Raw genomic sequence first — 25,230 nt, 5'->3', positions numbered from 1 at the left:
GCAGAGAGATGTATTTAGAAACACGCTAGCACCTACTTTCCAGAATCTTCATTACATATTTATTGTAACACAAACACTGGTGTAGCATCTCTTCCTATTGAGTTCTAACTTTGGAATCTGACGTTCAAGAAAACCCCAACAAATATTAACAAGTTTATGCAGAAAGAGAAAAGCAGTATTAACACAAAAATTTCAAGAGGTTTTTTTAAACACAAAATTTCAGGAGGCTGCAATCTAAATAAGATGTGTAAATAACCTTTTAAAAATATTAGTAGGTAGCAGACAAAATGTATTTTGTATTGTAAGTGAAACAAAAATATCTTAGAGTAGTTGCAACCTTAACAAAAGACATAGATGTCAAAACAAGTCCCATAGTCAAGCTAAGCCTTATTACACAATTTGAGAATGTGCAATTCAAGGCGTAGAGTAAAGGGGAGGTTAGTTATGTACTTGACTCCAACCGATTATAGTTTGAACATGCTTGTGACAGTATTTGAAGAAGATACAAATACATAAACAAGTCGACCTATCTTAGAGATTGCTAGATAAATGGCAAAACAACTGATTTAGTAAGAAATCATTAAAAATCTTCTTCCAATAAAAAAAAACCTTAAGTAACTCGTGACAAGTTCTACTATTTCAGCCCCGAGTTCTTCCTTCAGAAGCTTCCTACAAATCCTCAAGACTAACCTTCCTATACGTTGCAGGCCATCAAACTTGCCTGCAACTTTAATGATGAAGTGACCACAACACTTTTTCTAACAGGAAAAAAAAAGCAGAATATTGACACAGACTGTACAGTAAATGAGAAATTACCAAGCAAAATGAATTTCAGATGCCTCTAAGAGGTGATTCTTCATTCATACGAGATGCAGGCACCTCAGGACTTACTATCCTAGCTCAAAGCACTGAGCTCCTTGCTCTGCTATCCCAGTTCTAGCTATGACCTCATACATCAGGAAAACACAATGCTCCCGAGTATTTTGGTGTGAGGCAGGCGGGAAGAAGGAAGAGGAAGATGTGCAGCAGCACAAGGAGAAGATGAACATTCCAGACTTGAAACATAATGTTCAGTTACAGTTACTATCCTAATACACAGTTGTAAACGATAGCAGAACACCAAGGGCAACGCAGGCAATTCTTTTGTCCCCAGGGTACACAAAGGAAGTAGATGAACAAAAATCCAGAAGCATACATATCCAAACATCATGGTGGACATGCACACACTGGTCAGCCAGCCCAAAGCTCCATTAAAAAATTATATAAAACATTTAGTAAAGGAAATAACGAAGTTAGATGTCTCAACTTTTACTAAAACTTCCCAAAGACTGCAATAAAAACACAGGCCTGTAAATTTTTTCATACATTTATCAGCACGTCTATAGCAGACAAGTTGGAAGAAGGAAGGAAAGAAGGAAAATTTTCACCTTCCATTTTACAGGTAAGAGCCATTGCAAAGAACACAATGCAAACTGCTCACTGTTTGGGAAGACAAAACAAGGAAAACTGTCTACACTTATAACTGCATCTTCAGCAACATTCTGTATATAACAACAGAACGTGAAATGTGACACGCATAGAATTTTGCATAACCAGTTTAAGGATTCTGTTTTGTAATGAAGACAACGTTTTCAGAAATACTATTTGCAACTATCGAAACAATGATTCAAACCACCTAACACATGTTGCAAATAAAAGAGCAGGTAGTATGCCTGATTTGGTCTTCTCTTTCCTCAATAGCTGCTGATGTTGAGCGAATTATAAAAGAAAAACAAAAAATTTTTATCAGAGTCACACAGAAACAGAAACCAAAAGCAAACAGCACCTTATTCTGTAGGTGTACCACATAACAGCCTTCAAAAGTAAAATTCAACTGAAACATTAGCAAAGCGTTTTTGTGATGTATGAAACTGCTAGAAGAGATGTACATTTATCTGGGTGAACGTTTTACCACGTTTAATTATAAATTCCAATGCAGGTGAGCACATTTCCTCATAAGACCCTCAGCTAACCCATGTTACTTGCATGTGGACAGTAACACAATACTTGGATTCAGTACAGTTAAAAACTAATTTTTGCTCAAGGAACCCTCTCAAAGATTAAAAACAATAATTGTGCCAACGTTCACTTAAGATACCACATCAGGCACTCGAAACTTGTGTGATGTGGGTACTATCTAGTAGGACTCAGAACAAGTTGCCAAATCCCCTTCAATTAGGGCCATGTGTCAGCATATAAACCGTGCTTCAAAAAATTAAAGAGCAGTGTTTTAGCAATGATAAAGAAACAACATTCTTCACAAGTTGCTTATACAGAGTTGTGTATCAGGTTGTGTTTTCTTTACACTAACCTCAGCTGCAACAGGCTGCAAGTTGATTTAGGCTTTCTAGTAAGAATTAAGACTACATATGAACAGCTGCATTTCAGTGCAGTAGCTGGAACCACCATCTCCATAAAATGCCCTGTATGTTTTTCGGAAAACCCACAAATGAATGTTTTATACACCAGCGTTTCATTCTTAGCATTTACGAGTAAGCACATTTTGATGATAGTTTCATGGTTAGCCATTAATCATTTGAAAAAAACAACAAAACGTGTTTAGAGGATGAACAGGGAAATAATCTTTTGGCAGATAAACGATCAAAAAAGGAAAAAAACATTTAATTTAGAAGACATCTGCTTTACTTTAAACCTACTCCTAACAAGCTGAGCAAAGCACAAACAGTAATAGTGACTTAAATGCAAATACCTAAACAAGATAAACCAGCTCAATTCATTTTGCATTTTAAGCCAAACTTACGAAGGAAGTTTAACTGGCAGTCAACTACCACTCAACTTCATTGCAAACTGCAAGCAGGGACATAAGCCCCCCTGCCCATCTCCATCACTTTTTCATCTCTGTCTTCAATACAGTAGGATGTGCATCTATTTAAGTGCTAAGCAGGTAAGCATAACTACTCTGATGGGGGAAAACCACAATGACCAGAACAGGAACAGAACAGAAAAATACAAGAAGTTTTCCATGGAGAACCTGTGCCCTGGAGGAAGCTTTGAAGGACTGCATATAGGAGAATCTTGCAAGTATATGACAAACCCTGATGTGGGGGCATGACAGAGAAGCACTAGGAGCCAATACTGAAAAGAAAGGATGGATGTTAATAGGAATGGGGCAGTGTTACAGAATATGAAAGGGCAGGGGATCATTTGGCAGTAAACAGGATTAGACAACAGTTCGCTATCACAATAAACCTCACGTGTGATACAAAACAGAAGGCCAACTTCCTGCTGCATTATCTAGAACTCACCTTTTTCCTCATCAATATGGAAGAATCCAAGCTATTTATCGACAACCCCACCAGGCAAAAAAAAAAAATCCCTCTTGAATTCCTACACTGTAAAAAACTCCTCTCAGCACTTGCTCTCTCTCCTCAAAAATGAAAAACCATTCCAGGATTTCAAACCCCAAAGCAACTTCTCCGAGACATCTGGTTGAGCAAGGCACCAAAACCTGTAACAATTCCACCACTATTCTCTAGTTAAGCCTGTCTGAATTGCTGAAGAGAAGAAAGTCTGAGCTAACAGAAGAAAGGATATGATAAAGGCTGAAAATACAACTTAACTCTTATCCTCCCGTTTGAGCAGAATATCACTGAAAAATTCTCCCCAGACTTCCTCAAACCACAGAAGGCTGACAAAATATTTCTCCCTGCATAATTTAAAAAAAAAAAAAAAAAAACACACACACCTTTCTTCACATGAGGTTTTGCTCCTACTGTCAATTATATATCTTTCCTCTGTAAGGATGGTTTAATTATCTTAATCTAAGTCCACATGATAACTCAAAGCAGCATCAGCAACTGGAAGTACAAAGCAGTCTGTGACAAATTTCATAGCTTACAGGCACTTAAGTGTTGCTAAGCACTGCTCTTAACTTCCAGTTTATAAATCTCATAAAACTCCAAATTGATTTAAAATATTTTAAGAAAGTAATTTTGTGTACTTAAGATGTGCTCTAAAGATATATATTCATACTGAAAAACTGCATTACTTCAGTTTCTAAATAAACCTTGGCAGGAGAGGCTGAGGATGAGAAGGGGGAAGAGCACTAGTAATGGATTCTACTCCCTGGAAAGAAAAGCACTTAAAGCAAGAAAGCAACCTCAACATTAGAAAGGTTTTGTTATGTCTAAGGTTGGAGAAGTCTAAAAGCCAGTAAAGCGCACACAGATGCATATCAAAAGGACTTTACCTAGAATTTAATCATAGAGATTAAGACCAAATGTAAATATTTAACACCAAATCACTGCTTTAAAGCACACATTCCTGACAACATAAGAAAATCAGCTTCCATAGCGAAAAGGAAAAAGGAAAGTACAAGTCATCCACCAAGGAAGTGAACATGAAATTCCTATACCGTAGGACAACCATGGAAGACAGGGCTGACAGCTGGATCTTGTTAAAGAAGGACTTGAAACAGAAAGATTTAAATTCATGGGATTAGGCCAGCATTCCTAAAAAACACTGTTCAGATCCTAAGCTGCAGAGACCTTGTCTAAACAGCTCAGCACCTGAGTCACATAAACAACTACTGTCTGAAAAGCCTGCTGCCACCACACACAGTGGTTCTGTGAATGGAACTTTTCTTGCACATAAAAACTAAGACAATAGCGTGCTTTGGTACGGCAACTGTGGAGGGGAAAAAAACCAAGTGAGTCAGTCAGTGGGCTCCGAACTGCCATTCATAAACACACCAAGTTTCAGTAATTTTTCTAAAAAGTTTTTTGACTAACTCTACTCCCAACATCTTTTTTTTTTTTTTAAATAAAAAACTGAGTTTTTTATTCAGTGAAGGAACACAACCCTAAAGCAGGTGGTTGATCACAGCTTTATACTCACAGATATATATATATATATATATATATATATATATTGTACATTATATTTTACATTACAGTTTGCTTGTAAGCATGCTTTTAAGTTCTATCATCCGTATTCGGTTATTCTCGTCTCTCATCTGTTTAGTGCTGTGGTAAAGTGATGAACCAAGATCAGACAGATTTAGATGCCAATGTCAAAATGAATGCCAATGGTTTACTAAAATAAGCTTAAAGTTTACCTAAAAACTGAGACCTTTAACATTTTTTTCCACCACATATATGATTTATTGCTACTTTTAAAGCCACCATCTGAAAGTAACATGCAATCTCTTGGTGGTGTTGGTGTTTTTGTTTGTTTTTGTATTTTAAATACAGAATATGCATGAGCCTTTTCAAACACCAGGACTTCTTAGCAAGGGTCACACCGATGGAAATTCAATCACTGTACAGCAATCTCATTTCCACACCAAGAAACATGAGTTTGCAGGGACAAGAATGAGATACTCTCAACGCCAGAAAGCTTTCAAGTTAAAGGCTAAATACAGAAAAGGTATTTTCTCTACTGTACTTTCTCATTTGATGTGTGACACACATTTCTCATTCACTTCTGGAAACCAAAAACTTATTCACAAGCAACAACCTAGCATATAATCTGGAGAATTGGTTGCCTCAGTACCAGCCCAGAAGCTACACATGTAAGCACCTCAATTTGTCCACTCTTGCCTGAAAACAGTAAAAATACACAAAATACAAAGTAACAGAGAAACAATATACAAAGTAACAAAACACAAACACACACAGAAACAAAGAAGTACACACAGAAGAGTAAGGCACTTGGACAAACACATGGGCACACCTGAATATCTCAAAAAATGACAAAATAAAATCACTCAATTCCAAGCAAACGATACTAAGGGCTCACAAAATTCTATGTAATGAATAGATATCACAGTGCCAAAGTAATTTTGGAGTAACTCAGGCAAAGTAAGAATACTGATTCTTACTTCAGTCAAATACTGATTTTTCACTGTTGTTGACCCTCAGTAAAAACCTTTCAGCACAGTTTTTAGTAAGGGAACACCTTCTGTACCTAGCTGCAAAGGTGATCTCACAAAAGATATACACCATGTTTTTCATGATTTTGTCGAATAATTGAGAGTCAAACCCATAAACTTTCAGAAACTTTGAGTAAGCAACTGTTTGTCAAGAAACAAATGTTTCTCCCTTTTTGCCATCACACCTTAATATCAAAGGCTCATTCTCTCCTGAATTCAATCAAAAATGGGAAACATTCCAAGACTGATTTATAGACTACTACTCTCAACTAGTCAGATATTTCTGTAAATTCCTTCCTATCTCCCTGCCCTCCTACAAATGAAATTATGCTACCAGAATAGTTTAAACAAACAACAACAAACAAAAAAAACACCAACAAGCTAACTAAAAAAAATCCACCTTTTAGAGATGCACTATTTTGATGCTATTGCCCTGTCTATATAAGTAGTATTATTCTATTAGCAACACACACTACCTCAGCTTTTTTCCTCCACAGACTATAAATAGCCATGTCCTCACACGGAAACAATTACATGCGACTTCTAAGCATTAAAAATGCATTAGAAACTCAGGGCTAAAAGTGGGCTTATAGTGTAATGCATACTGAATCTGCACCTTGCTCAAAGAACCATGCCCTTCCTAAGTCAAAGTACTACCTCAGTTTACAATATCACTGCAGCCAATCTCAGTTCCTTTCCAAAATACATAAGCCTGTGTCCATACGGTTGATCACCAGTGCTGTCATTTCCTCCAGCATAATTCTGAGAGCAGCAGGAAACACTGCTCACAACAAATGCAGGAATACCTGACGTATACAAACGAAACAGAACCTGCTATCCACTTTGAGCCTATTTCTGAAGTCTGACTAAGTAGGATCTATTGCAACTACAGCACAGCAAACGCCCCCCAGGATTAAGGGTATTCCGTTCAACAGTTCTCACAGATGAGTATTTTTCTGTGATATAAAACCAGGACAAACTCTTATTCTTGACACACATTCTTTTAGTGGTACTTAGGGAGGAGGTTATATCTAGTTCACAGAAAATTAGGTCACCCATTTCATAACCAAATATAAACTGCATGTGTAATTCGTAAGCATTTTATAGATACTCTCCCTCAACAGATATTTGGAAGAGATTTATCACAAGTTCTGCATGCAGCCAGATTAATTATAAATGCAGAAGGAAGGAAGTTCATATTTACAACCTTAGTCAAACAAAAACACCATTATATCATCTTAACAGCTGTGCAACATTTTGGCAAGCTTCAGAGTAAAGAGTTTTCTTCTCAACATCCCAAAAGAACAATTATTTTTGTTCCTTCAAAAATATCTTCTTTGGTATAAAGAACTCCTTAAGAATTGAGCCAGATGAATCAACTACAGAATAAAACACAACTGGAATGTGTACTACAATGAGTATTTTTACTGCTGAAAGCAGCTGTATTGAGTTGACCACACTGCATAAGGAATGTCATTTGTGACACCAGAAATGGTAATTACTTGGAACACATTCACATCTTGTTAAGGACGAGGGTTGGCAGGACAGAACTTATCTGCATTGACTTGCTGTAGCTGAGCAAGCCACAAAACAGTAACAGTTACTATTCAAAATGTAGATGCAAGGACAAGTTTAAAAGCCACATTATAACACGCCTTTTAATTCACTAGCACCTTGATATTTAAAGGCAAAAGTTCCAAATTGTTTTTCTAGTGCACTGTGTCCGACTTCAATGAAAAAGCTTATGCAGAAGTCTGTGGAACATTCCATTAATATACAGTCTTACTGCCTTGGATTGCTAACAGTGAGGTGTGAAACGTCTGGAAGATTTACTTTTTGTAGAAGAGGTTATTCCACTTGAATCTGAGCTGTCTACCTGAGAATTAAATTGAATTAAATCAGAAAAGCAGCACCACAAAAGGACTTACGTGATTTTAAAACAAAGAAAGAAAGCACAAGAGTTTAATTTCCTTTACTGGTTTGCTATGTTACTTTGCACTTCTGAACACACATTCAGGTCTAAGACTTGCTGACAACTTCTTCCTGTTACCTTTCCAAAGGATTTACAAAATTTTGCTGATAGGAGCTATTGCCTAGCTTACCTTTAAGGGCTAGCTTGCAACAAATCAAATAGTTTTTGTAGAGTTATAAATTTCATTCCATTTCACTGGGAGCTTTCTGCACACTCTACCTATATTCCAACACATCTCCACAATAAACGCAGCATATAATTACTAATATATAATTCTATTCATTATGTACACTTATTTATGAATAACTTCTGCCATGGACCACATTCAGACCATAAAGGAATGCTGCATTTGCTTGTGCCATGTATGTCTGTTTCCTTGAGCAGGAAGGGAACAATGAAATGAAACAAAGCCACTTCTTTGGAGGTCCTGAAATCCACACGGCTGCATACTTCATCTATCTTCACACTCCAGAATTACAGATGTCATTCCATCTAAAGAATGATGTACTTACTACAGCTCTTGCTATTAACCACCATTCATCTAGGTGAAGGTACCTCACCTTGTTAGCTTACATCAGAGCAGGTAGTTCTCTTGACTAACACCAGAGGATGCAGAGAGATGGCTGGAGAGCACAGCTGTGCACCTAGAAATGCAGCTCTTTCGTAAGAGAACCCTTGAAATTAACCTGCCCTCTCAACAGTAAAATTAGACATAAAATAAAGAACTTCTTAAAAGAACGAAAATTAGAACAAGGTAGAACTTCAGCTTTTCAAATAATATGACACATCAGTAAAACCAATAAACATAATGAGATCTAGTATTAAAAGGAGCATTCTAACTCAAATTACTTCCAGAACATGATCAGCACTTTTTGATTTCAAGCAGAACAACCAAGAACAATTTCATCGTTGCTTTTCAGGAAGACTTTTAGCGTGGCACAAGCACTGGTATATAGCTGGACTTTGGATGGAAATGTTTCATGAGGAAAATGGATTTTCACATGACAGCCTGACAAAACACAACTTGATTGCTTCTAAGTATAAATGAGGGAAGTTAATTTTAGAACTTCAAAATAAATTAATAAAGGAAATAACAGGCCGCTTGACAACATACAATTCATAGCATATGAATTTTCATAGTACATGGCTGTATCGAGAGAGGAATGAGAAATTAAATTACATTATTTGTCACTCAGTGGCTGAAAGGATTTTACATAATTCAAAACAGTTTTTAAACAGGTGAAGTTTAACAATTACATAAAAAAATACCCACCACCACCTGAGATATATATAGGTTTAATAACCTCTGAACAGCTCTGACTCATCTTCTCTCTATATACTTTTGTATAAAAATGGAACATAATGCCAAACAGATTTTGCAGTCTGGGGTGGGACAAAACTAAACAGACTTAAATCAGGTCAACGACAATGGAAACATAATAAAGTACAAAAGAAAAGTTTAGAAAAATACCCTATGCCTGTTGATATCACTGTGTATTTCAGATGCCACATGCAAACTAACCTCAGTACATAAATTTTTTAAAAAGCCTAATTGACAGTGTCATGCCTAAAAAAAAAAAAGAGATCATCAGTTTCTAGGTCATGCAATATAAGAATTAGATGAAAGATAAGAATAATGCATTTAAAGATTACACATATTACTAATAAAATTTTTCTTAAACTATTTTTCCCATTTTGAGTTCTAAAAAGTATTCAAAACTGTAGAAGTGACTAATCCCAACCACTTCACTTTGACATGAGAGATGTTTCATGCAAAGCTCCCATTAAGTATGAACACATCATCATATCTGTGCTGGGTTTGACTGGGATAGAGTTAATTTTCCCTGCAGCGGCCCACAGAGTGCTGTGCTCTGCACTCACAGCTAGAACAGCCCTGGTATCACACCAGTGTTGTGTCTATTGCTGAGCAGTGCTGGCACAGCACCAAGACCCCAAAGCCAGCAGGCTGGGGGTGGACAAGAGCTGGGGAGGGAACCTCACTGGGGCAGCTGACCTAAACTGACTGAAGGGATATTCCGTACTGTGTGGTGTCACACTCCACAATAAAAGGTGGGGAAGGGGAAAGAGACAGGGGGACTCTCATTACGAAGACGTCTGTCCTCCCAAACAGTTGCTATGTATATCGAGGCCCTGCTTCCCAGGACATGGCTGATCACTTGTTGATGGGAAGCAGAGAGTAATTCCCCCCCCCCCCCTTTGTGCTTCTGCACACAGCCTTTGCTTGTTTTCCCCCTCCCCAACTTCCTTTTTCTCTTTAATTAAATTATCCTTACCTCAACCTGCAAGCCTTTTTTTTTTTTCTTTCCTCTTTTTATTCCAGCATACTTTCTTTTCCCCCTCTTCTTCTGAGGAGGGGGAGTGAGAGTGTGGTTGTGGTGTAGTTCAGCTGCCCAGCAGGGTAAAACCACCACCATATCCCTCTCATAATCAACTACTGAAAGGAGCCAGAAGACTTCTGCGTCCATCATAAGAAAAAGGTTAAGACGAAACTATCTTCAAGGTGCAGCAAACAATCCAATAAATTTGTACATGCACTGTCAGAAAATCTACATCTCTACGTAGACCTTTTGATTCATGTAAAGCTAGTTAGTCTTCATTTTCCAAGAGGAAGTGACAGCAGAAGGAAGAAAAACAGCATTAAAAAGTTAAGAAACATTAGAATAGTTTATTCTGGATTGGATCACATTACACACATTCAAAGGACAGTATGACATTTAATTTTACAAGTCAAAGACTGGAAGGAAAACCTCAAAAAAATATATTTTTAAGAAAAGGGAGAAAACAAAAATAACTTGAGACTCCCTGTTCTTTCAAGTAAATTAAAACAAATGGGAAAAAGTCACCTTCTGTAGGAAAAGGAAAAACAAGCCCAGAAGTCAGTGGAATAAAGTTTGGAAAGATTTCGACACACTGGTGTTGTTGCAGCGCTAAACACAGCTGGTCACATGCACCAAGGATGGATTTCTAGTACTCACTGCTATCACTTTTTAGCAGCATCTGTATTAGGGTCAGAAAGGAGAACAAGAGAATATAATTCTCCTTATAAAAGGAGAAGTATGTTTTCTTCACTACAGATCATAGTGGGATGCATTCACACTAGTGTACTTTTGGCACATCTGGCAATAAAAAGCACCAGACAAAAGATAGGTACATAGTAGTATCAACATAAACCATTTCTAATAGTCCTCAAATATTTCAGTCTCAAAAGTCTTGAGAATGTTTCCGCAGAACATTAATTTTAAAAAGGAAGAAAGATTACTTGTACACAAGGTAGGTTTTAAATTGGCTGGGTGAAGCCTAAGCAACTTCTATTCTCATACAGCTAGATTTGGCATTCTGTTCAAAGTGCTCTCATGCATTTGGCAAAATGCTGCTACACAAGCCGAAGGATGATACCTACAAATAGAATAAATAAGGAAGAAACTACATAGGCACTTATTCCATCATATCAGAAGTCTTGCAATCAATTCAGTTTTACTGAACTTAACAGAAAAGTGAAGATACGAATCACATTACTTTGCTCTCTTTTCATTGTTCACCAGTATTATAAAATCTTAACCTCACATTCTGGTATTGCCTTAAGATACAGCAGTGTAGCAGCTTGACAAAACTGTCATCAGTGCAAGTCAGTATAACCACTCCTTCAATGACTGGTCATCAAGGTGTACAAAAACATTTTAGTCAAGAAGCTAGCCAAAACTCATGATTGACTGGAGGTAGCTAGAACTAGCAGCAGAGAATGACTCAATGCCTAGGTGCAGTAAGCTGACAGCACCGCTGCAACTCACGTTAAGAGCTACCCGCAGACCTCAGGTACTAAGGGAACTGACTGCCTGTGGTCCCATGGCAGCACTGCTGAGAACTACCAGGAATCCACGCCTGGCAGCACTATTTCTGTATCACTGTCGCTACCCATACAGTGCAACCATTTACGGGATATCTGCAGATGATACAGCTCAATCACAAGCCAGAGAGCACCCCACAACAAGTTGCACCAGTTCTACTAAGAAGGAAAGCAAAAAGGCAGGACCTAGCAGCTGCAGCTGGGAACTTCAGGCTCCAGTATTTGAGAAACAGGTCTAAAATTAAGATCTGTCTCATATGTATACTAAAACAACAACTAGGTCCATCATTCTGCAGCCTAAGGCTGCAAGTTTCTAACTCAAGAAGACTCTGTGCCCAAATCAATATTATTTAGAATACTTTCTGCATCACCAAGGGAAAATACAGGATTAGACAAAACATTTCTCAAAGCATTTACAGCTTAATGTTATTGGTAGGAAATGCTCATCACACAATCCAAAGTTTAGTACAGAAGATACTTGCTCCTTTCACAGGCAGAAGTTTCCACTAAGGAAAACTACAGATGCAGTTCAAAATCTGGTTTCATATTCTTAATTTGGGGTGTTACTATTAAACAATACAACCTATCTTATTATCAAACTCAATGACAGCAGCTACTTAAGAGTAAACGTGGGTAAACCAGCAAAGGATTGTCAGCCAATTATTAACTGCACGCACGTCACAAAAAGTACTCCTATTTCAGACAATATATCATATCCATTGAGGGAAGGTTTTCAACCCACATAGTAATGCATAACCTTAATGTTTTAAAGGTAGAATGCTTCAAAGAAAACCTGATATGCCTCATCTCAAACAAGGTACCAGTGATTTCATCTTTCATAAAGAAATGCCTGTTAAAAAAAAAAAGGAATGTATCCTAAGGGCTTGTTTATTTCTGGTTTGTACTCTTCATCTGAAGTCACAACCTTCTCTCAGAGGAAAACTAAAAGAACAATACATTTGTGTAATCATCCACAGCTGTCCATGCTAACTAGTAAGGTTACTTCCAACATTATATCCTTCCAGCTCCATTAAACCTGAGCTTATATTTTAAAACATGCAAGCAAGTCACAGAAAGCAAGTTCTCAGACCTTCTTCAATTCTTGTGCACCATCTAAAGAATTTCTTCTGAGAACACACACACACACAACACAGAGCTAACAGCTAATAGTACTATTCAACCCCCCTTACGTGCATTTTGTTTGCATGCAAACTTCAGCCCAAATGAGAAAAGGAGCTGTGAACAGAAAGAAAAGCATTTTTCCACCTATCCAGTTTCAAATCGAGGAGCATTACAGAGGCAAACATCCTAAGACTGATACCCAAGAAGACCAGAGCTACACACAGAACACTGGAAACCACCAGCTGTCTACAACTCAAAGAGAACTGGAAAATTGTATAAAGAAAAAAGTATGGATGTAATGAGAGAGAGCAGAGTGTGGTTCAAAGACGGCAAGGACAGCATTTAATCCACAATATAATGCTTCCTCTGTGGCAGACCTAACTTCCTCTTTTTAAGTAATGCCCTGTTCCTCAAGACACTAAAAAAGATTAGCAATACACAGAAGGCACAAATCAATTATTTACAGAATGCACAGTCATAGGTATCATTTCAGTGCATAGCTTACTCATTTTTGAAGGAAAAAGATCAGAGTTAGCTGCAAACAGTTTTTCTGAATACATTCTTATAGGTCACATTAAGCATAGTGGCAAGAAAAATATGAAGACTACACAGCTCTCTATCTGTATCCATTAAATTCTCAATTCATTAAGTATCAGGCTACTGCATACACAGCTAATGACAGGAAAATCATCATTATTTACTGCTGCTAATACACAAGCCTCAAACCAAATGTTCAAACTAGTTCCACGTACACAGACAATTCTGGATGCACACAGGACCAGACCACTGCTACCCTCCCTTCTCCCCACCCCAGGGAAACGTTGCCGCTAACATTATAGAGGCAAGCAGAACTTCGAAAGTTAGGAAAGAAATGCCAAGTAAACTAAGGGCTTCTTTTACTGGACCTTAAATTCCCCCATGAGAGGTCATCTTTAGCTGAATAGATGACTCCATCACGGCACTAACAGCCATAATGAGTAGTGTCAGGCAAAATTTTTCATTTTCTTTCCAAAAAGTGACTTAATCTTTTAACTTTTTAACTGGTTAACCACCTACATATTCCAAATTTTATATGTACTTAATCATACTTTAAAAAACAAAACAAAAAAGGAAACAAGAAGCCTTATTTTTTGAATATATGCTAATTCCGTATTACTGTCAATTATACTGCCTGAACCTTGCTTAAGTACCAACAGACACAGTCCAACAAAAGCTCAGAACCTAAGGAACACGCAAACTAAGCTTTTGCTGTTAAACACCACTATTGATATTTCATTATTTCAAACCCCTGATCCGTTTCAGTTTGCATAAGCCAGTTAAAAGCAAATACCTGGAACTTATTCAAAGGGGAAACTATCGAGATGACAAGGTAACTACACAACATTTGTACACAATCACTCACATTTTAAGGAAAGCAACCCTACAAAAGTCATTTTAGGAATGAAGAAGCAGCTGCCAAATCTGCTAGCAGGCTATGCCTTCTCAACTCCTGTGGCACAGCACAGCAAATGCATGTTCAGTTGTAAAACCAAGTATTTAAATCCATACTGGAAGGCAAAAAGAATGCAGACAACATAAGGTCAGCTGTAATTTTTAACATTTTCATGAGAGCACAACTGGCCATTTATCTTGCCTTCCAACTCACTCAAAGCAGCAAAAATAAAGATTTAGACAGTATCAACTCGAATGATGGTCTACACAAGACATACCAAGGTCTCCTAACGTTGTATCATGTTTAATCAGATCGTTTATGTAGAAATACTGTTGTCAAATGCTCACAGCCTGTCAACAGCTGTATCCAAGAGAATTCCATACTAAATGGATCTTAAAGTTAATAAAAAAAGTATTGGTAAGACACCTCTTTAAAGCTCACTTTCTATTGTTCTACAAACACTGGAGACCAATTGTGTTACTGGTTTGGGGTTCACTTCTTGCTTCCTCAACCGCTAATGCACCTTTTACTTTACAAAGATGCGTCTAGCCCATGGTCACAGTACAGAGCAACATAATGATTCATACACACATGTTAAAATGAGAAAGATCAGATCACACCATCAGATGGTATGATATGAGGAATGATGATATGAGGTATGATGATATGAGGAATAATTTCAGACGTTACAGATGATACAGTAATGTGCCTCAGGTACTGTACTCAGATCAGTCTTTAGGCTAGAAAGCAAGCAATAGCAGTTAAACTCTTTCCATGACAGTGGGAGTAAACATCTTGTATATTAAATGAAAATAATCATAGAATCATAGAATATCCCGAGTTGAAAGGGACCCACCAGGATCATCTAGTCCAACTCCTGGCACCACACAGGTCTACCCAAAAATTCAGACCTTGTGACTAAGTGCGCAGTCCAAACACTTATTAAACTCCGACAGACTTGGTGCCGTGACTATGTCCCCAGGGAGCCTGTTCCAGTGCACAACAACCCTCTCAGTGAAGAACCTCTTCCTGATGTCTAGCCTGAACCTCCTACCTCTTCTTTATGCTCGCTCATTCTGCCTGACAATCTCTTTTTCACAAAGGACAAACCACTCTAATATTCTTTTGAAAGCTCTAGGCACAGAAAAAAAGACAAAATCACTCCCCGGTCTTCTGAGACTGACAGTCTATCCAAGCTAACATCCTATATAACAGCGGTAAATATTGCCCAGTGCTTCAGGAGGATGAAAATTGAATGACCCATCTTTTCAAAAAGAGATGCCCAAGTCATCACATTTCAGAAATGAAACACCACTGAAAGTCGAAAGTGCACAATCCGAAAAAAAAATTGTTTGCTCTATACTGGACTTTCAACCCTACAACGAGCACTAGTCATTCCAGGAATATTCCATTTCAGCTGATAAAAGATAATTTAGGAGCTGTCATTACAATGCAGCAGTAAGTCATTCCAAGGGGGTTTTGTTTGTTTTTGAGAAGCTTTCTGACTTTTTTGCACAGATTAAGACTAAATAGGAATAATATCACAATAGGTTTCGTTTAAGCCAATCAGAAGCATTTGAATGGATTTTTGTTGTTTTCAATTTTCATTTCAATTTTAAGAATAAACTCTGATTTTCCCTAACTAGGATAGCAAGCACAAAAGCTTAAGCTAGATGATGCACTATCAATAGCAGTTTAGGTAATATAAGGCAGTCTTCAAAAAGACACTGCATGTTTCACTTTAAGAACTGCGATGCGAATATGTGGTTCCTCCTAAGAATTTCATTCATTTCCCCATTGCTTTGATTTTCCGCTCTGCCAGCTGCTAGAAGGAAAGACAACATTCATACTTCTTTCTCTGTGGCCCTCTTTCTCCTTCCATGTCACTGCTGAAAATGAGACTTCACTTCTGCTACGTACCTCCTAGAGAATCTGTGAGCTCTCTAACCCCGAACAACAAAACATTTCATTAGGAAAACAATTTCTTTCCTCCCTACCTAGACAAGAATATATTGTTGATACGCACATGAATCTGACAAATAGCCTTTCAGTTTCACAGAACTTATCATAAGATATCACTAAGTTACTTATTAATAGACAAACCTGAGTAAAGGTGAAACAAAAAGTGATCCTTCTGTTCCCCAACTAGACAGTTGTTTTCCTTACCTGTGACATGCTCAGAGACAGCCAAAGCAACTGACAAGTTTAAGTCAGTACTAGTGCTCTGCAGTTACTAGTGAATGAAAATTACTAGCCTTTTTTTTTTGCTATTGCCTAAATAAAACACCACTATTTAATAGCTAAAATTGCTTTTCTTAAGCCATCAGAAACAGCTACTACAATCCAAACCACTAGAAAAAAAATAAATGCTCTATTAAACACATTTGTTTAAGTCTTTAGTCACCTGTGAACAAGAATGATTGTAGGCACCTGGGAAGTCCAAACTTGCATTAGTATAGTAAAAGTAAAGATTCCAACAACTGTTAACTCAACTTTAGAGGGTGCAACAAGATCACAGCGATCTTTCTGCTAGTAAGCAAGACAGCAAAAAACAAAATGCCTAAAAAAAAAAGAGCTTGGAATTCTTGGCTTCTGGCACAGAATCAAAAATCCCATGCAAGATGCCTCATCACTATATAGGCACGAACCAAGCAAGTCAGTATGAAATCCAAAACAACCATACATGAACAGGAAGCTGCCTAGGAATAGCCAACACCATAATACCAAATACTGAGGCTCTATTTTAGAGGCGCAGCCCATCAGCAACGTGCCTTACAGAGAACAACCGGGAGGAACCACCCTGAGCAGTGAACCCTGTCCTTGCTTCTGAAGGAAGCTAGAATCGATACGCCAATTATTTCACATACAGCATCTTGTACTTTAACCACTGGTAGGGTGTCTTAACTAACAAGCTTCCCATGCCAATTTCACCTTTGAAAGGTTATTGCTAAACTGCAGAAATTAGCTTAATTCATGAGATGTTTGAAAACAGCCTGAAAACTTATTGTTTCCAATATTCATTTAGAATCCACCTTAGTTTTGTAAATCAGCTTTCACAAAAGAAGCGTAGGTAACATTTGTCATCTGGATGTGCAAATGAATTCATTTATGAAATCGTGGTGCATTATTATTTTCTACAAATGATTCTGGAGCTCTGGACAGATGCCTTTTAATGCTCTTAAGATGCAAACAGCAGCCTGGAGTTTGTCATTATTTTTAAAAATGCGTTTACATCCCAGGCTTAAGAGAACCACTCATTTTGCTAGAGTATATAAACATGGTCTAGAAAGATATATACAAGGATGTAGCTTCTCTTCCTCTCTCAACAGCTCCCCTGTTAATTTCTATCTTTTACTACAGCTGATCACCCCTCCAGTTGTACCAGTCTGGCATGTTGTGTATCACGTTGTAAAGCGGGTTACAGAACTTCTGTGGAAATAATCTCCCCAGTGTCTTTTTAGAAGGATACTTTGAATGCAGAACAGTTTAGTGGTCACTAAAGCTAGGTAACATCTAAATACATTTCAGCCAGGAAAAGCAGAAGAAAAAAAATGATCTCTAATTTTAACTGCTTCTCTTTAGCTCTATTAATAACATTTCATTATGTGACCTGCTAGAAAAACAATGAGCGGAAGATAAAATTCTCAAGACTGGGTCAGCACCATCAGGGATGCAAGCAGGGAGAACTGCAAAGCTGAGGCTATCCCTGGTGTAACAAATGCACCTGTATAAAGATTAATGTTTGGAAATTTTTAAATACTGAACAAAGCGACATTCCTTCCTCTCCAAAAAATACGTAGATTTGTTTTGCTAACGCTATCTTCTTCAGCCCCTATAACAAAACCTATCAGTGACATCTCATCGTGAAAAGATGGACTGATGGAAAGCCCACAAGCATGCACCCAAGTCGTTCCTTCTGAACGTTTGTCTTTTTACTAACAGTATATTACAAAGATCAGCTACTTCACAGAGCTAAGGATAAAAGTAACACTACACATCTAAAAGCTCTTTGACAGGGAGGAAAATCTGTCAAACAGTTTCAGTATGTTTTATCAACAGTTAAACTAATCAAGCAGGCATTTTGAACAAAGCGGTATTTTATTGTAACAGTCAATGGAAAGACTGAAAAGAAATACAGAAACATTAAAGAAAACTTACAGAATGTTTTCAGCACTGATTAAAACAACATGACTGGGGCAAAACTGTCTTACCACCATCTGAATGTTCCAAAAGAACAAAATTCCATAACAGAAAAAAGAAGGAAAAAAAATGTGAGTTCTATTTTGTAAAGGTAGCATATTTCACAGTATGGAGTAACTCACTCAACTTTTAAATGTTGAATAAACATTGAATAAACTTTTTAATGTTGAATAAAGCAAGCAATTTCGTAATACATATTGAAGAGATTTAACTGTGTCAACGATAGCAGAGTAAGAATTCAACTGTTTGAGACAGGATTATTTTATTATCAACCCTTAACATATTTTATTTGCACTTCTACCACTACTTAGCAACACAACCTTCACAATTCACTCTTACAAGCAGATGATGCAAATTTACCAGTTTCAAAAGAATAGCAATTAAGTCTTTCAAACAGTTTCAAAAAGATTTTTTTTAAGTGATGAACATACACACTCCTTCAGAAAATGAAGAAGAAATCTGCAGTAGTTACTGAAGGTTCTGCAGAACTTCCTGGAGCAATCTGAAATTTTTCACAAATCACTGAGATACAGTGGCAGGATAGTAGAAGCACAAATTTTTTGCTTGACAACAGTTTCTAGCTTAAGGGAGCACTCTTACCAGCACTCTGTAACCAAGTTCAGACATTAAGACTAGAATGACATTGAATTAACTACTATTTCTATGCTAAAGACGGCTGTTCTTAAAGCACCAAGATTAAGTCTACACATGTCATTGGAAAATAAGCTCCACTATGAGCTTTTCCTTAAGGAGCAAACTATTAAACTGTTCCTTCCTGCTGGAAAAGTCACTACGGCAACAACTAAAAAACACTACCAGAAGTAGAGGCATTGCACACCTCAACTCTGAGCACAGAGCAGTTACACTTGTTTGTTTTTAACCAACTACTAAGGACAGAAAGAAATGCCAGGAATACTACAGGTCTTATAAAGCACAGCAAGTTGCTAAGTCTTTGGGGAGTGGGAGGGACGAGATGAGACAACCAAGCACTGGCAGTGGGAGAGGACCCTGTGCCATCCGCTGCCTTCAGCTCTCGCTAGCCCTGGAACAGCTCTTTCCATCAGTCCCTATGCAACCGCTCCCAAAGCTGTCAAACAGTAGGAAGGATACAGGAGGCTGGGGGCAGATAAATCGGTACCTGTTTTATTTCATGTATTTTCCCACTTTGTATGTGCATTTGAGAGAACTGACAAGGTTCTGTTTAAGCTTTCAAGGACTTCGTAAATAAAAGTGCAGTACTGACACAATTAATAAACTGATCAGAGCTGTAAAATTAGAGAGCATCATTACCCTTCTCACTTTTGTTTCTTTCTAATCCTTATCCAACAGAAACCAGCTTCTGTGCTGTAATAAACCGTAGGAAACAACAAGGTGACTTGGATCTATGTTAACACGGCTCGAGCAAAACAGCTCTCATCTAACACATGAACACAACTTGCTGTTCCCAGCACCTACACTGCCAGAGTACTGGCCTCCCTGCAACAACAGGTCTGGAAGATTTCAGCAGAGTTCAAACGTGGTAGTTAGAACAATACAATACTAACATTTCAACAACAGATGATGCTTAAGACAATTTTTAAAAGACAAGAATGATCCTTATTCAATTTACCATTTGCCCTATTCAACATCAGCACACTTCTAGCAGCAACTTGAGCTCTTCAACAAATGAAAATATTTACTCAAAAAAATAGGTATCATAACAGTCTGCTACTGTATATATGGTAATCCCTTCATCAGACTCTAAATAATATTTTCATATAAAAACTTACACTTTACAGCCTGCTTTCCTAAAAAGAAACACCAGAATCAATGAAGATTCAATCATCTTTCTGACTACAGCAGTTTAAATGCACATGGTAAGACTAGTAATACAGTAACAGGTAAAAATTCTCTTCTATGGCTAAAAATTTTTCAAAAGTATTTCTTTTTAGTAGCTCTAGAATTCCCAAGCTTCCCTCTGCCCCCTCCTTTCTCTCTCTCTCCCCCCACCTCTTGCATTCAGCCAATTCATTATTTAATAAAGTGGCAAAAAATAACTTCCCTGATATTTAACCTCAGGCCAATCTCACACACATGGCCTTCTTCCATTTAGTTCCTAACAAACTGAATGACAGTGCACAGAACAAGACATTTCAAGTGCTCACTCTTCATTAGCGAAGAAAAAAATGACCAAACTCAAGAAAAATACTATTTATGTAACACCTGATATAAAAGATTTTAACTAAAGACTGTCCTACCACATAATTAAAATTATTACTTAGGCCAAAATTCAGAAGTGACTAACTCTTTGAAAATTCAAAAACTATCAGTGAATACACCTTGATGCAGTCACATAAAAAGTATGCTGAGGATACATCTTATTCTTTATAAGATTTTTCAACTATGAGAATGATTATTTGCAACTTGTGTCAAAGAATCATATGTCTTTCTAGGAGACACTGGTATGCTGAGCTAAGTATTTATTACTACTTTCAAGCGTTCAGCTTTTGAAAATAGTATGCCATTTTCAATGAACACAGTTTTTAAGCAATAATAATGCTTACAGAGGAACACGAAGAAACTTTAATACCTTGTTACTCAGATTAGCAATTATAATAGGTAATTACAGTGCAAGTTTCTCCACTGGCATTCCCTAACCTTGTAGACATTCCTAGAGATGGAAAGCATTCAAAGTACATACTCATCATCTGTGATAGAAAAATATTTTGAATAAAGGAACTGCTCAATAATACAATGTTAATAACAGCTACATTTTCTTAAACAAAATTAACAGGAGAGTTAGTTATACTACATGTAAAAATAGTGTAAATTTGACTACTCACCAGTTTGCTGACTTGTCTATGTAAACTTAAACCTTAGTCAGCAAGAAAATACCTTGGACTGCCCCCCCTTTTATAAAACTTGTTTATCTGATATTGCCTGATTCAGCCAAAAACCAACATGTTTTCTTCTAGTGAGTGCACGGAAAGGGTGTGAAACATCATGAAGTAAGCACCCAGTGCTTGGTTTATTGAGGGCTGAAATAAAAGTTGGACATTTTTTGCTCTGTTAAGTGCCCATAGCAAGTTCTAGATTTTATCACCGGGATTCTCAATATGAACAGATGTTAATGGGAAGCTGTGAAGCACATTATTTCAATTCTCTTCTACTGGAAAATTCAGTAATAAAACTATTGCGGAACATACCAGAAAAGGCAGTGCAATTATTTTGCAACCTTTGGCTTCCTTTACCACACAAGAGATTTGGATTTTTCTACTATTAAGACAGCTTACTGTTAAGATTATTTAAGGACTAGGATCTTCAGTGCTATTCTTCACACTATTTGGCTAACTGGCTACGTCACTTGGATTTAACTCTGTCCCAGTTTGATAGATTCTGTTTTTTCCCCTCCAGTTGCTGAAAGACATTTTAAGAAGGAACATAAGTTGTACGAGCAGTAAAGATAAGACTAATACAGCATAAAGATGTTAAATATAGAGCACAAATTTTTTCCTGGAAAAAAAAAGTTAGCTGATTTTTATTAAAAATCCTGATGCTGAAGGAAGAGACAAAAGAGCATGTTAATATTCCATGAAAAATCAAATAGAGAAGCAACACAATAGCTTCACAGCTGAAAAAAATCAGCAGCTTGGGGATAGGAAGGAATGAGGAGATGCTCACATATGCGGATACTCAAAAGACTATTAGGACTCCCTCTTGAAAAATAAAGCCTCTTAAAATCAACCATACTGAACCATTACCTATAAAAGTTAACAAAGCTGTCTCGTACAGTCCTGTAAATCAACACGTCTTCTCTGTACCATGGTTTACCTTATTAAGGAAAGAGCAGGATATAATACACGGGAAGTTCAAAACAATTTACATCAATGCATTATTCCCCTGGAAAAAAAAAATATTTTAAATTCAAATCTGAAAGCAACGGTCTCAAGATATTATACAAAGAGAGCTGATTCAAAATTATAAGAAAAGTCAGTGTCTCTTTTCACATTATTTTTAATAACCTTTTGAGAGATTAACAGCTGGTAAACTGCACTGCTTCCTTGAATTGCTGCTTCTCTCTTAGCAATACCTTTCTCTCTGTCATCCCATGCTGAGTCAGAGAAACACTGGCAGAAGAATCCTTCACTGCATATCATGAGTCTAAAAACCAAGCCATGTTACAGAATTATCTGAGAATAACATTTCTAGTAGGGCAATAAAAAAATTCCTTAGGCCACTTACCTCTCTGCTCTATAATAGAAAAATCCTTCCTAATGCAGAGCTCTGTAAAGTAATTGGAGTTTCACCCACTGAGATGAAAAACCACACATCAACTTAGGCACAGAGAAACAGCTCTGTATTCCACTAACCACCACACCCACCCAAGAAGGATATAAGCATATTATATGAAGATATAGACATATCCGTATTTCTTAGTGTTTAAAATATTCCCAGAACTGGAATTTATAATCTTTTTTTTTTTTTCCTTCAAGATGATTTAGGAAGTGATTTTTCTGTTCCTCTCTTTTTATAGGAAACTTCTTACCAGGGAAAAGCTGATTAAGCAGACAGTAAAACATGGAGGTTTGCTGTTTTAGATGCAGTAAGTGTTATCAGTAAGCATCTAAACTCATTTTTCTGCTCGATGTTGTTTTACAAGCTAATGTGTCCCTGTCTGGAGGATAAAGGAGCGAGTGGAAACAGATGAAAAGAGGCATTTATGTTTAAAATGGAGCTACACGTAGGTATGATTCTTCAGTCCCAGGAAACAGTAGTTGCCCATTCCTCCGCCATGTGGATGGCAACCTAGAGGTAACAGCTGCATGAGACACTGCACTTGTTCCAAATTGAGTGCACCTGTACCTTCCGGTAGAAACGACACCACACATACTGCTGCTTTTTCCCTTCTGAACACCTGTGACTAGGTAGAAAACCATAAAACAACTGAAATACTAGTAAAAACGGCAAAATACAGAGACAGTACCTGAACACAGCAGGGACTATTTTCTGTCACATGAGAAAACAAACCCAAAAGAAATGAAATCTTCCAAAATGGACTGGTAAATTATTGGCTTCTTAAAACAGCGTTAATATAAGAGAAAAATAAGCATACCTGTAGCAATTTTACGCAGGTCATGTGACGCACATGTATACAGACACTCCTTCCCCTCCCACCATCAATGACTTTCCAGGTACAATTAAATATATGTACATGTATGTATACACACACACACGCCTCTGCTCATCGTGAAAACCAGCCCAGATACAGCTTTGCCTTGGAGACTCTTCACAACCCAGCCTGCCCTCACCAAGCTGTATAGCTAAAAACCTTAAAGACTCAGGTTTTAAACAAACCAACAACCCGCTACCACCCCCCCACCCCAAAAAAAAAACAAACACCAAAAACCAAACCCAAACCACCACGACCACAACCCCACAAGGCTGCAGCGACCAGCCCAGACGGCTCCCTCCCTCCCTCCCGCGCCCAGACACGGGCTGAGCGCGTTCCGTGCTGCCGGTGGGTGACACCACGGCGCCCTGGCGGTGCCCGTGCCGGGGACCCGCCTGCCTGCGGCTCCACAGGGTGGAGACTCACCCGGGCTGACATTGTCTGGATGCCACACACCGCAGCCCTCGCAGCCCCGGCTCGCTTCTCAGCCTATTCTGAGGGACGCTTCGTGCGGGGGGGCGCCCACATCCACTCACCCACCCCGGCCTCCCCCAGCCCTCGGCATTTACCCGCTTTGAGAAAACCCCCCGCCCGCCGGGCTGAGGGGCAGCAGCAGGAAGCGGCGCCCCCCCCCGCAAGGCGTTTCCCCGCTCACCTCGCCCTGGCTGCGGGGAAGCCCCCGGCGGGCAGCGGCGATCCCCGCGAGGCGGAGGGGCGAGGCGGCGGCACCGCGCTCCGCTCGCGCTCCGCCCGCAGCCCCCCGCGGCTGCTGCTGCTGCTCCCGCTCCTCCCGCCGCCGACTAATGGTGGCCGCGGCTCCCGGCTCCCGCCGCCGCTCCCTTCCTTCCCCGCTGCTTGTTTCCGCCGGGCGCGGAACCGCCTCCGCCCGGCAGCCGCAGCACGTCCGCGCCGGACTCAGGCACCGCCGCTCCCCGCCCCGCCCCGCACGCCGCTCCCGGACCGCCGCTCCCCGCCGCTGCTGCCGCCGCCGCTCCGCGCTCCCCCCCCCCCGCCGCCCGACTGCCGGCGCGCGGAGGCCGCACCTCGCCTCGCCCCGCCTCGCCGCCAGCGCCCGGGGGGCGACCGAGGGCCTCCCTGAGGCGGCGGCGGCGGCGGGTGCGGGAGTGACCGTTGGGCGGCGGGCGCGCGGGCGGCCGTTGGGCGGCTGGCGCGCGGGGGCGGCTGGCGCGCGGGGGACGGTTGGGCGGTTGGCGCCCAAGCACCGCGGGCGCGCGGGCAGCACAAGGAGCGGCCGGCGCGTGCCGTGCCCAGGCAGTTGCAGACCTGGCGCGGCCGCGCTGCCCTGTCACGTTCAGCGCCCCGGCAGCGCAGGAGCTGCACGGCCATCGAGCGTGCAAAGCTTCGCGCCCTCGGCTCGGGAATCGCAGCAAAAAGAGGCTGCGGCTGGCTCATGCAAGCTCTGCCTTTGGCGCGTGGAAGTGTTATTTTTGCATATCAAACCTGTTAATTTGCCCTGAGTCTAAGCAGACAGCGCAGTTAATGTAATGCACGGCAGAAAGCAGAGCCAGACCATTTAAAGAGTGACACCGAGATTGGA

General features: G+C 39.3%; 1 protein-coding gene across 8 annotated transcripts in view; it reads right to left on the bottom strand.

Moving 5' to 3' along the window:
- The window catches only part of RAPH1 (Ras association (RalGDS/AF-6) and pleckstrin homology domains 1), an 89,250-nt gene that overhangs the window by 57,019 nt on the left and 7,001 nt on the right, over positions 1-25,230 (bottom strand). The window contains exon 1 of one of the 8 annotated variants that reach the window (XM_035571792.2): positions 24,328-24,612. The exons of 1 other annotated variant lie outside the window; for it this stretch is intronic. Coding sequence is in view for 3 of the 7 variants with exons in the window: in XM_035571804.2 (XP_035427697.1) it covers positions 23,616-23,639 (24 nt within the window). In the remaining 4 variants the exon portion in view is untranslated. Of the gene's footprint in view, positions 1-22,333; positions 22,356-23,615; positions 23,826-24,098; positions 24,255-24,327; positions 24,613-25,230 lie in introns of those variants that run through there. 6 more of the 8 variants (XM_035571819.2, XM_050711718.1, XM_035571811.2 and 3 more) reach the window with 6 other exon arrangements.

The sequence above is a fragment of the Cygnus atratus genome, chromosome 6 (genome assembly GCF_013377495.2).
Source record: "Cygnus atratus isolate AKBS03 ecotype Queensland, Australia chromosome 6, CAtr_DNAZoo_HiC_assembly, whole genome shotgun sequence".
Lineage (NCBI taxonomy): Eukaryota > Metazoa > Chordata > Aves > Anseriformes > Anatidae > Cygnus > Cygnus atratus.
Note: the sequence above shows the minus strand (reverse complement) of the source record. Positions and strands in the feature narration are given on the sequence as shown.